Source organism: Scyliorhinus torazame, chromosome 4, assembly GCF_047496885.1.
Source record: "Scyliorhinus torazame isolate Kashiwa2021f chromosome 4, sScyTor2.1, whole genome shotgun sequence".
Taxonomy (NCBI): domain Eukaryota; kingdom Metazoa; phylum Chordata; class Chondrichthyes; order Carcharhiniformes; family Scyliorhinidae; genus Scyliorhinus; species Scyliorhinus torazame.
Window position 1 is genome coordinate 130292892 of NC_092710.1, and position 13923 is coordinate 130306814.

At 44.5% G+C, this 13923-nt stretch overlaps 1 protein-coding gene across 1 annotated transcript in view; it reads right to left on the reverse strand.

Annotated features, from left to right (window-relative positions):
- LOC140410474 (CUB and sushi domain-containing protein 1-like) overlaps nucleotides 1-13923 on the reverse strand; it is a 3392839-nt gene that overhangs the window by 2924377 nt on the left and 454539 nt on the right. The window contains exon 2 of the mRNA XM_072498599.1: nucleotides 12983-13199. Coding sequence (XP_072354700.1) covers nucleotides 12983-13199 — 217 coding nt within the window. The remainder of the gene's footprint in view (nucleotides 1-12982; nucleotides 13200-13923) is intronic.

The following is a 13923-nucleotide window of genomic DNA, read 5'->3' on the forward strand; positions in this document are numbered from 1 at the left end:
TGCCCCGTTCAGTGACCTGTGGATCTGTACACCTAAATCTCTCTGACTGTCAATACGCTTGAGGGTTCTACCATTCACTGTGTATTCCCGCCCTGCATTAGACCTTCCAAAATGCATTACCTCACATTTGTCCGGATTAAACTCCATCTGCCATCTCTCCGCCCAAGTCTCCAAACGATCTAAATCCTGCTATATCCTTTGACAGTCCTCATCGCTATCCGCAATTCCACCAACCTCTGTGTCATCTGCAAACTTACTAATCAGACCAGTTACATTTTCCTCCAAATCATTTATATATACTATGAACAGCAAAGGTCCCAGCACTGATCCCTGCGGAACACCACTAGTCACAGCCCTCCAATCAGAAAAGCACCCTTCCATTGCTACTCTCTGCCTTCTATGACCTAGCCAGTTCTGTATCCACCTTGCCAGCTCACCCCTGATCCCGTGTGACTTCACCTTTTGTACCAGTCTGCCATGAGGGCTCTTGTCAAAGGCCTTACTGAAGTCCAACTAGACAACATCCACTGCCCTACCTGCATCAATCATCTTTGTGACCTCTTCGAAAAACTCTATCAAGTCAGTGAGACACAACCTCCCCTTCACAAAACCATGCTGCCTCTCACTAATACATCCATTTGCATCCAAATGGGAGTAGATCCTGTCTCGAAGAATTCTCTCCAGTAATTTCCCTAACACTGATGTAAGGCTCATCGGCCTGTAGTTCCCTGGATTATCCTTGCTATCCTTCTTGAACAAAGTAACAACATTGGCTATTCTCCAGTCCTCCGGGACATCACCTGAAGACAGTGAGGATCCAAAGATTTCTGTCTAGGCCTCAGCAATTTCCTCTCTAGCCTCCTTCAGTATTCTGGGGTAGATCCCATCAGGCCCTGGGGACTTATCTACCTTAATATTTTTCAAGACGCCCAACACCTTGTCTTTTCGGATCTCAATGTGACCCAGGCTATCGACACACTCTTCTCCAGAATCAACATCCACCAATTCCTTCTCTTTGGTGAATACTGATGCAAAGTATTCATTTAGTACCTCGCCCATTTCCTCTGGCTCCACACATAGATTCCCTTGCCTGTCCTTCAGTGGGCCAAACCTTTCCCTGGCTGCCTGCTTGCTTTTTATGTACGTGTAAAAAGCCTTGGGATTTTCCTGAACCCTATTTGCCAATGACTTTTTGTGACCCCTTTTAGCCCTCCTGACTCCTTGCTTAAGTTCCTTCCTACTTTCCTTATATTCCACACAGGCTTCGTCTGTTCCCAGCCTCTAGCCCTGACAAATGCCTCCTTTTTCTTTTTGACAAGGCCTACAATATCTCTCGTTATCCAAGGTTCCCGAAATTTGCCGTATTTATCCTTCTTCCGCACAGGAACATGCCGGTCCTGAATTCCTTTCAACTGACATTTGAAAGCCTCCCACATGTCAGATGTTGATTTACCCTCAAACATCCACCCCCAATCTAGGTTCTTCAGTTCCCTCCTAATATCGTTATAATTAGCCTTCCCCCAATTTAGCACATTCACCCTAGGACCACACTTATCCTTGTCCACCAGCACTTTAAAACTTACTGAATTGTGGTCACTGTTCCCGAAATGCTCCCCTACGGAAACTTCTACCACCTGGCCGGGCTCATTCCCCAATATCGGGTCCAGTACAGCCCCTTCCCTAGTTGGACTATCTACATATTGTTTTAAGAAGCCCTCCTGGATGCTCCTTACAAACTCTGCCCCATCCAAGCCCCGAGCAATAAGTGAGTCCCAGTCAATATTGGGGAAGTTGAAGTCTCCCATCACAACAACCCTGTTGCTTTTACTCCTTTCCAAAATCTGTCTACCTATCTGCTCCCCTATCTCGCGCTGGCTGTTGGGAGGCCTGTAGTAAACCCCCAACATTGTGACTGCACCCTTCTTATTCCTGATCTCTACCCATATAGCCTCGCTGCCCTCTGAGGTGTCCTCCCGTAGTACAGCTGTGATATTCTCCCGAACCAGTAGCGCAACGCCGCCACCCCTTTTACATCCCCCTCTATCCCCCCTGAAACATCTAAATCCTGGAACATTTAACTGCCAATCCTGTCAATCCCTCAACCAGGTCTCTGTAATGGCAACAACATCATAGTTCCAAGTACTAATCCAAGCTCTAAGTTCATCTGCCTTACCTGTTATACGTCTTGCATTAAAACATATGCACTTCAGGCCACCAGACCCGCTGTTTTCAGCAACATCTCCCTGTCTGCTCTTCCTCAGAGCCATACTGGCCCTATTCCCTAGTTCTCCCTCAATGTTTTCACCTTCTGACCTATTGCTCCGGTTACCACCCCCCTGCCATACTAGTTTAAACCCTACCGTGTGACACTAGCAAACCTCGCGGCCAGGATATTTATGCCTCTCCAGTTTAGATGCAACCCATCCTTCTTATACAGGTAACACCTGCCCCAAAAGAGCTCCCAGTGGTACAGATAACGGAAACCCTCCCTCCTATACCAGCTGTGTAGCCACGTGTTTAGTTGTTCTATCTTCCTATTTCTAGCCTCACTGGCATGTGGCACAGGGAGTAATCCCGAGATTACAATCCTAGAGGTCCTGTCTTTTAACTTTCTGCCTAGCTCCCTGAACTCCTGCTGCAGGACCTCATGCCTCTTCCTGCCTATGTCGTTAGTACCAATATGTACAACGACCTCTGCCTGTTAGCCCTCCCCTTTCAGGATGCCCGCTACCCGTTCTGAGACATCCTGGACACTGGCACCAGGGAGGCAACATACCATCCTGGAGTCTCTTTCACATCCACAGAAGCGCCTATCTGTGCCCCTGACTAGAGAGTCCCCTATGACTATTGCTCTTCTGCGCTTTGGCCCTCGCTGCTGAACATCAGAGCCAGCCGTGGTGCCACTGCTCTGGCTGCTGCTGTTTTCCCCTGATAGGCTACTTCCCCCCCCAACAGTATCCAAAGCGGTATACCTGTTCGTGAGGGGGACAACCACAGGGGACTCCTGCACTGACTGCCTGCCCCTTCTGGTGGTCACCCATCTCTCTGCCTGCACCTTGGGTGTGACCACGTCTCTATAACTCCCATCTATGACACTTTCCGCCACCTGCATACTCCTAAGTGCATCCAATTGCTGCTCCAACCGAACCATGCGGTCTGTGATGAGCTGCCATTGGTTACACTTGCTGCAGATGTAGTCGACCGGAACGCTGGAAGCATCACAGATCTGCCACATCTCACAGTTGGAGCACTGCACCCCGCTGAGTAACTTTTAAGCACTAATTAATTAATTTAAAATAAACACTTGAATTATTGTTAGATTGAGTTACAATTAACTGTATGGCCCTGACACTAGTTGATTTTTACCCTAAAATTAGATGCTAAATACCGATCACTGCCCTCAGGTTTAGTTACTCCACTATCTAGTTAATCAATTAGATTTGTTTTGCAATATTATTATTTTTTCAAATTTAAATGATTCCCAACCAGCCAATCAGGTCACAGCTTTACTGTGATGTCACTTCAGTTTCTCTCCCCCCCCCCCCCCCCCCACACAATTTGAAAAGGTAATAAAAATCACTTACCTTCCCAGGATGCTCTCTGGTTATCTCCCTGCAGATTAACAGTTACAGGCCAGAAGAAAGAGAACAAAACGGTAGGGAAAAAGCACCTTCTCCCATTCTGCACCAAATTACCTCACTGCACCAAATTACCAAGTTCCAATTCCCACTCTGGATGTGTCTCACTCACTCAGGATGTGTCTCCTTCACCTGCCCAAAGCGATCACCAATCTGCGTTTGGTCTCTCCGATATAGAGGAGACCACATTGGGAGCAGCGAATGCAATAGACCAAATTGGAAGAGGTTCAAGTGAAACGCTACTTAACCTGGAATGAGTGTTTTGGGCTCCCAATATGGTCTCCTCTATATCAGATGATGGGAGTTATGGGTGGTTGATGGGGCAGGAGATGCCCCTGAAACCAGTACACACATTCCAACATTCTGTGGGTTTGCATGGTGGCCCGCATGGGATTGCCCCCTGGTTGCCCCCCCCCCCCCAGCACGTCCCCCCCACTCTCCCATGGCAGCCCACCCTGCAGAGGTTCCCCCATCCCCAGCTGAGCACTGTGGCTTGCCGTCCAGCGCCCCGGCCTCTTTGCCTGTGACTATAGATGGCTACTCACCTCCTCAGCTCCCCACAGAAGCCCTTCCGCTACGTTCATGTTTTTCAAAAGGAGTACTAATCGGCACCAGAGAGACATCTTTCTGGGGAGGCCAACGAATCATGGGAGGTCTTTGGATATGGGGTGACTCTCGTTAATTGTATGGAAATAGGGCTTAGATGGTGATAATGGATTTCTCGCCAAGCTACAGCGAGATTCCGATTGCACCTGTGGGAGCAGGCCGGTTGCATCGCAAACTGTTTGGCGCCTGGCGCGGTTCTCGTTTTCTGCCTCTCCCGCTATTCACCGGCCTAGTTTCGTTTGAGAGGGAACATAACGAGGCCAGAGAGTCGCGCCCAAAGAGTTTTCAATTTTCTCTTTGATTCATGTAATTCTTCTATTTCCTTCAGTAAATGGAAGGTAGCCGAGGGGCCTATTAATTTGAGTTCAGACCATCTATTCATCCATGTAACAGCCAATCTCCTCACAAAATAGTGTTGGGAATGAGATTGAATATTACAGAAATAAATATACCGGATGGTCATAAAAGTTTGAATTGTTTGTCTCAGTTAATTAAAAAGGGTCTTTTCTGACCAGGTCAAAATGGTTAGTTTGATTGTTTGGTGGTGGAATTGTTGAATTGTGTTTATATCTCTAACAACTGGCTTGTGTAATAGTCTGTGGCGCAACGTGGGTGTTAGGGGAACTAAACAGATTCAGTAAAAATTGGAATAAGTGCACATGCTAGTCAATGCTTAAAGCCAATGACCTTTACACACTCTCAATGTCTAGAAATCAGCAAGAACTCTCCAAGCAAGGCTTTGGTTGTTTACTGTTGGAAGGACAGGCATCGAGTCAGAGCGGACAGGGTAACACCTGCAGCCTCCAGTGAGAGGAGATAAAAACCTTGCCCCAGGTGAAAGGTTTAATAATAAACCTATGTGTGGACAGAATTGTAAATGAAACAATGTTCTGTGCTACGTTATTCAAACAGTGTATAAATACAGTAGAAATCTGTGACTTGGTGTGAGTGCTGTGTTAACGGTCACTAAAAGAGTGCTCGCTACGATTAAATCTTGAATAAACCTGTACCTGAGTGTCCTGTGGTTAGTTCGTAGAAGTACACCATGACAGTGAGCTTCCAGTGATGAAGATAAGCTTGAGAAGTGTGGGTTCTTTCACTGGAGCCTAGATGGTTACATGTGATAAGACAGGGGTCTTCAAGATTCTGAAACATAGTCATGTTAATACAGACAAATAAGAACTTTAATAAAGAGACATAAATTGAGGAAAATCACAAGAATACTCGAAGGGGAGGTCAGAAAAAAGTTCTTCATAGAAAGGTGGTTAGATGGTCTAACACCTGCATCAAATCTGGGTATAAGCCGCTTCATATTTGGCCCTTACTAAAATGGAGTTTAGCACACCCAGCACCAGAATTGTCCATGATGGTGGAGGCACTACGCTGGACACAAAACTGCGCAGGTGACACCAAAACCTTGGGTATGGCAGAGGCAAATTTTTAGCCCACTGTGATCAAAATATTGTACAAAGAACAAAGAACAAAGAAATGAACAGCACAGGAACAGGCCCTTCGGCCCTCCAAGCCCGTGCCGACCATGCTGCCCGACTAAACTACAATCTTCTACACTTCCTGGGTCCGTATCCCTCTATTCCCATCCTATTCATGTATTTGTCAAGATGCCCCTTAAATGTCACTATTGTCCCTGCTTCCACCACCTCCTCCGGTAGCGAGTTCCAGGCACCCACTACCCTCTGCGCAAAAAACTTGCCTCGTACATCTACTCTAAACCTTGCCCCTCTCACCTTAAACCTATGCCCCCTAGTAATTGACCCCTCTACCCCGGGGAAAAGCCTCTGACTATCCACTCTGTCTATGCCCCTCATAATTTTGTAGACCTCTATCAGGTCTCCCCTCAACCTCCTTCGTTCCAGTGAGAACAAACCGAGTTTATTCAACCGCTCCTCATAGCTAATGCCCTCCATACCAGGCAACATTCTGGTAAATCTCTTTTGCACCCTCTCTAAAGCCTCCACATCCTTCTGGTAGTGTGGCGACCAGAATTGAACACTAAAATCCAAGTGTGGCCTAACTAAGGTTCTATACAGCTGCAACATGACTTGCCAATTCTTATACTCAATACCACGGCCAATGAAGGCAAGCATGCCGTATGCCTTCTTGACTACCTTCTCCACCTGTGTTGCCCCTTTCAATGACCTGTGGACCTGTACTCCTAGATCTCTTTGACTTTCAATACTCTTGAGGGTTCTACCATTCACTGTATATTCCCTACCTGCATTAGACCTTCCAAAATGCATTACCTCACATTTGTCCGGATTAAACTCCATCTGCCATCTCTCCGCCCAAGTCTCCAAACAATCTAAATCCTGCTGTATCCTCTGACAGTCCTCATCGCTATCCGCAATTCCACCAACCTTTGTGTCGTCTGCAAACTTACTAATCAGACCAGTTACATTTTCCTCCAAATCATTTATATATACTACAAAGAGCAAAGGTCCCAGCACTGATCCCTGTGGAACACCACTGGCCACAGCCATCAAATTAGAAAAGCATTCTTCCATTGCTACTCTCTGCCTTCTATGACCTAGCCAGTTCTGTATCCACCTTGCCAGCTCACCCCTGATCCCGTGTGACTTCACCTTTTGTACTAGTCTACCATGAGGGACCTCGTCAAAGGCCTTACTGAAGTCCATATAGACAACATCCACTGCCCTACCTGCATCAATTATCTTAGTGACCTCCTCGAAAAACTCTATCAAGTTAGTGAGACACGACCTCCCCTTCATAAAACCATGTTGCCTCTCACTAATACGTCCATTTGCTTCCAAATGGGAGTAGATCCTGTCTCGAAGAATTCTCTCCAGTAATTTCCCTACCACTGAAGTAAGGCTCACCGGCCTGTGGTTCCCTGGATTATCCTTGCTACCCTTCTTAAACAGAGGAACAACATTGGCTATTCTCAAGTCCTCCGGGACATCCCCTGAAGACAGCGAGGATCCAAAGATTTCTGTCAAGGCCTCAGCAATTTCCTCTCCAGCCTCCTTCAGTATTCTGGGGTAGATCCCATCAGGCCCTGGGGACTTATCTACCTTAATATTTTTTAAGACACCCAACACCTCGTCTTTTTGGATCTCAATGTGACCCAGGCTATCTATACACCCTTCTCCAGACTCATCATCTACCAATTTCTTCTCTTTGGTGAATACTGATGCAAAGTATTCATTTAGTACCTCGCCCATTTCCTCTGGCTCCACACATAGATTCCCTTGCCTATCCTTCAGTGGGCCAACCCTTTCCCTGGCTACCCTCTTGCTTTTTATGTACGTGTAAAAAGCCTTGGGATTTTACTTAACCCTATTTGCCAATGACTTTTCATGACCCTTTCTAGCCCTCCTGACTCCTTGCTTAAGTTCCTTCCTACTTTCCTTATATTCCACGCAGGCTTTGTCTGTTCCCAGACTTTTAGCCCTGACAAATGCCTCCTTTTTCTTTTTGACAAGGCCTACAATATCTCTCGTTATCCAAGGTTCCCGAAAATTGCCGTATTTATCCTTCTTCCTCACAGGAACATGCCGGTCCTGAATTCCTTTCAACTGACACTTGAAAGCCTCCCACATGTCAGATGTTGATTTGCCCTCAAACATCCGCCCCCAATCTATGTTCTTCAGTTCCCGCCTAATATTGTTATAATTAGCCTTCCCCCAATTTAGCACATTCATCCTAGGACCACTCTTATCCTTGTCCACCAGTACTTTAAAACTTACTGAATTGTGGTCACTGTTACCGAAATGCTCCCCTACTGAAACATCTACCACCTGGCCGGGCTCATTCCCCAATACCAGGTCCAGTACCGCCCCTTCCCTAGTTGGACTGTCTGCATATTGTTTTAAGAAGCCCTCCTGGATGCTCCTTACAAACTCCGCCCCATCTAAGCCCCTGGCACTAAGTGAGTCCCAGTCAATATTGGGGAAGTTGAAGTCTCCCATCACCCTGTTGTTTTTACTCTTTTCCAAAATCTGTCTACCTATCTGCTCCTCTATCTCCCGCTGGCTGTTGGGAGGCCAGTAGTAAACCCCCAACATTGTGACTGCACCCTTCTTATTCCTGATCTCTACCCATATAGCCTCACTGCCCTCTGAGGTGTCCTCCCGCAGTACAGCTGTGATATTCTCCTGAACCAGTAGCACAACTCTGCCTCCCCTTTTACATCCCCCTCTATCCCGCCTGAAACATCTAAATCCTGGAATGTTTAGCTGCCAATACTGCCCTTCCCTCAACCAGGTCTCTGTAATGGCAACAACATCATAGTTCCAAGTACTAATCCAAGCTCTAAGTTCATCTGCTTTACCCGTAATACATCCTGCATTAAAACATATGCACTTCAGGCCACCAGACCCGCTGTGTTCAGCAACTTCTCCCTGTCTGCTCTGCCTCAGAGCCCCACTGTCCCTATTCCCTAGTTCTCCCTCAATGCTCTCACCTTCTGACCTATTGCTCCCGTGCCCACCCCCCTGCCATATTAGTTTAAACCCTCCCGTGTGACATTAGCAAACCTTTAGGGTATTTATGCCTCTCCGGTTTAGATGCAACCCGTCCTTCTTATATAGGTCACACCTGCCCCGGAAGAGCTCCCAGTGGTCCAGATAACGGAAACCCTCCCTCCTACACCAGCTGTTTAGCCACATGTTTAGCTGCTCTATCTTCCTATTTCTAGCCTCACTGGCACATGGCACAGGGAGTAATCCCGAGATTACAACCCTAGAGGTCCTGTCTTTTAACTTTCTGCCTAGCTCCCTGAACTCCTGCTGGACCTCATGCCCCTTCCTGCCTATGTCGTTAGTACCAATATGTACAACGACCTCTGCCTGTTTGCCCTCCCCCTTCAGGATGCCCTCTACCCGTTCGGGACACAATGTAATAAGACATAGTGGAAATCTGTGCCTGTCAACAGATTCTGCTTCTCAAGTACTCAGCTTCTCTGCAAGGGCAGGATAAATGAAAGATGCAGCTTCAAAATGATGAATTTGAGATCTGATGACACTGTTTCAGATAGTTTCATCTAAATCTAATCTGAATTGGAACAAATGATCAAAGACTTCACGAACTTTGAGTGTTCCTGTCCTGGGTGCACTGATTTTTCACTGGTAGCAAGGAGGTGATCAGATTGAAATACTGCAGAATGTCGAGTTTTGAGGGTTAAGGAAAGTTTTTGAAAAGCTTTCTCTGAAATTACTAGAGAAGCAGGATGGAGTCTACAACAGGGCAAATTAAGCTGGTTGTGGAAAGTGCTTGTTCCACACTTTCTCATGTTGCTTGTTTGAAAGAATTCAATACTCGGACAAATTACTACCACATCCTTCAATGATCGTCTGTCCTCACTGAAGTAAATTCCATTAGAGTAATGGAATTCACACTTTCAACAAATGGTTTAAGTTTACAATGAATTCTCTCAGTATTAAGTACATTTACAACCATCATAGCTGTGTTATTTATGTTCAGCTTTCACCTCAGGTTTTTTGCTAATAGGTTTTCTGAACTCTATTCTGCTCGTTCTTTTTACACAATTGAGCTTCAAGCTCGGTGTCAGGGGCTGAACACAGTCTCCTTACAGGAGGCATTTTTCACAACAATGCTGTACTGAATTGTGTGTATGTGCTTTGTTTTTTAAATTTTTCTAACTATACGGCGGATATAGGTAAGCCACCTTCAAAATTAAATCATACATATATTCTCTTAATGACAACCTATTTTGCTGCTGCTTACATACAACTGGGGTTCAGGACATTTCATGCTTCCACAGAAAGCATTTGGAAAAACATTAGACTGAAATGGCGGAGTTTTTTCAAAACAAAATGCTTGCACACGATAGTTTATGAAAAAGATGTGAAAGATAGATGAAATACTTAAAATTCCTTGCCACCAAAGGAAGAAAATAAAACGAGTGTCTCAATCATGAATGAACATCTTACTCCTATTGTGTAGAGTATTCCAGATTCCCGGCAGTCAGCCAAAATATTTTGGTATAGGTCTTTCCCCGCTGATGATGAAACAAAATGAGATAGAAAAGAAAATAGGGACAGAAAGACATACAGTATAAAGTCAGAGCTTTTGTTCTGGTTTAGGTGGAACGTAGGAGAGTAGTTGGAAGCTGTTTTGTTTCGCATCAATCAAGGCGACCCCCCTGGTGAGAGGGATTGTGTTTGTAATTTGGTATTAGCACACGAAGACAGTTGCACTGATTGTATCAAGTGAGTCTGAACTTTAATCTTCTGTTCATTGCTCTTGTTCAAAATGGAACAATTGAACAAAGGCAGCCGATCTTGTCCCACCAAATATTATTGAATGGGCCTTCAAAAGAAATTGGAGAGGAGCGTAATGGAAAGTTACTACATCCAATTAAAATCACAATGGGAACTTATTTATAGGTGGCACAGTGGTTAGAACTGTGGTGTTTTGCAGCGTGAGGGACCCGGGTTCAATTCTGACCTTGGGTAACTGTGTGAAGTTTGCACATCCTCCCCGTGTCTGTGTGTGTTTCCTCCGGGTGCTCCAGTTTCCTCCCGCTGTCCAAAGATGTGCACGTAAGGTGGATTGGCCATGCTAAATTGCCCCTTAGTCTCCAAAGGTTAGGTGAGGTTGGGGCGGGGAAGTGGGCCTAGGTGAGGGGCTCTTTCGGAGATTTGGTGCAGATTCCATAGGCTGAATGGCCTCTTTCTGCACTGTGGGAATCCTATACCCCTGGACTGCAAGGCCAAACAGGTAGTTACTGGAAAATCCAGGTACACAGCTGAATGTTAGACTGTTTACCGGAGAGACCGCTGCATCACACTACTGGAAAGGATAGCCAAGATAAGGTCTGAATTTGTAACACCTACTATCTGTACTTCGCCTAAATCACGTTTTACAAAATGAGATCTGTCAACTAACATTAAAATAATATGTGGCATCAGCTATCATGGAACAAGAACATCCCATTGCTCATGTTCCTGATGGATTCTTTTTTCCCTTGTTATGATGCTTTTCTTCCTAATTTGAAGCCATGAATGATCTTTGACGTTTTGTACACCTGATTGAACATAGGAACAGGAGTAAACCTGTTATCCCCTTGAGCCAGTCAGATCATAGATGGTTTGAGTATCAACTTCAATTATATACCTTTGTTTCATGTTCCTTGAGGCCTTACCCGATAAAAATGGATTGATCGACCTGCTCCTGGTATAATTTATGGTATTTCATACATCTTTCCAACATTTAAAAGTTTATTTGCAGTCTGTAAAACAGTTTAACTATGTATTTGTAGGAGTGCTGAGGTGAACTTGGTTGAACTCTTAACCTGTACCTGGGGCATTTCCATTGCCAATTCTGCTGAGCTTCCTAAACAAAGACGTAAACTTATCTTTCTTTCAGGCATTGACTGCCCCCTGAGCTTTTGCAGCATTTGTTGGTGTTATATTTTTTCCTCCTGCGTTTTCCAAATCACCAACATCAGTTCAGCAAAACATTCCAATTTCCATATTCCAATTAATAACAGAGTTTGAAGAATTTGTCACAAGCATTAGCTATGGATCTGAAAGGATTTTCCTTCTGATTATACAATTAAATATTAAATCCGTTGCTGGTACATGAGAGAGTCAATATAATCATTTGCAAGGAATAGCTGTAATGTCATTACCGTAGCAGGATTCAGCCATTGGTCCTCTATCGGTGCACTACCATGAGAGGTTCAATACAGACAGATGGTCTTCCCAAAATGTTTTGTTGTAAATCTCAGTAATAAACCCGAAAGCAGAATTATAAAATATTGTTTCCTTCCAGAGAACATCATTTACAAATTATTTAATTGCCAACATTTCACTGGTCATTTTGCACAAATTGAACTAGTAGCAGAACATATTCACTTTTTCAGGTGGGAATCTGTCATTACTGATTTTTGTCAATGCTATTAAAATGAATAGTCCATAATGCTTCTTAAACCAAATGTATCCTCCAACAGTTACTGAATTTCTAATTTAAAGACAACAGTTGTCCATCAAAAAAACCCTTCAGTTGTAACATTTTGTGTACACAGCTGTCATATGAAGATTCTGGCTTTAACACTGTTTACAGTTATATTTTGTTTGAGATTGTTAAAAATTGAGATTTTCACTTCCTCTGCCAAGAATCCGACAAAGTAAACTGCAACCACAACTAATGAGATATAAAGCAAGCAGTATTGTTTCAAGAGATTAAATAGACTGCACGGGAAAATGGCAAGACTTGGGTTCGAGCCCAAAGTTCCCCATTCAGTTTATGTCTGGGCTTAGCTGTGTTGTGATGTGAGGAGACCAACATGCCCCATGGAGGGAAAGCAGAGGATCAACTTTTACAATCTACCCTGCGTATTGTCAAGGGTTTGGTAACGGAATGGCGGTGGCAGAGGTCTTGGATCAAACATCAGCCTGTGTCCTTGGTCAGGGGAACCAAGGAAATGTTGCAACGAGCACCATTGCGTCAAAATGAGAAAAGCTATATTTCTCATATACCAGGCATGACGCAACATTGAAACAACTTAAAACAGCAAGATTAAACATTTGTTAAATCCAGTTTTGAAAATTGCATAGAATTAAAAGAAAGAGTGGTTTGATGTCCAAGTGATTGCAACACCCAAGAGCTTTGCATTATCTCACACAAAACGGGTCTACGGAACACATCCTTCACCTAAATGTTTCAATGCACAGTAGCAGCAATTGCGGGGCTAAGTCTTAATTAGCTCATTCCATCAAGAGATGGCACCATACCTCATTTTCAAATTGCCCTGCTGTGGCTGGCCATCATAGATGGATAAAATATCAAAGTCTTCTTCTAAAGCGAAGATCTGGAATACAAGCTGTATCCTGTTCCGTTCTCCAGTAATGATAATCCAGGTGCAGTTTGCATAATTTGGGTAGCCAGCAGGAAATCCAGGGCTTTCGATTGTGCCATTTGGCCCTTGAACTAATCCACCACAGGGCTGATCTGCATAGAAGAGAACAAAGTATGGTTAAATAAGACTTTCATCAACAGGCTTTGCATTCAATACACGTATTGCATAAATTGCAATCAATCTTCTCACTTATATGGAGGTGACAGATATTAATGAATAGTCATTTTTCCAAAGAGATCTGCCACAATGATTCTGCTGTCTGATTTGTTTCACACATCTGGAATGGGCTTATTTCACTGTGATGCAAAACTAGGTTGAGCACCTGCATTTGATGCTACAGTGCTCTGCTTCCTGAGTCCTCCCTCTTTATTCAGCTAATCACAGTAACCACTTCTCACTTAATGATAATCATTTCTTACAGTTTCGCAAATGGAAAAGGTTGTTCATTACAAATATGCTAGCAACTTGATGTCTAATTATCGCAGAGCACTTCAGAGATAAAGGTAGAGTGAAGCATTGCAACGTTATTGAACAGCTCACCACACAGGCAAAATATCGATAGGTTTTGAGCTGATTAACGTTTGTGGAAAAGGTGGGTCACTGCGGCACAGTAAAACAGCACAAAGTCTTTTCAGCTCCAGAACATGGAGAGACTCTGGGAATGACAGGTGTAAGAAAGACAAATATTCGCACTGAACAAGAACAAAGAACAAAGAAATGTACAGCACAGGAACAGGCCCTTCGGCCCTCCAAGCCCGTGCCGACCATACTGCCCGACTAAACTACAATCTTCTACACTTCCTGGGTCCGTATCCT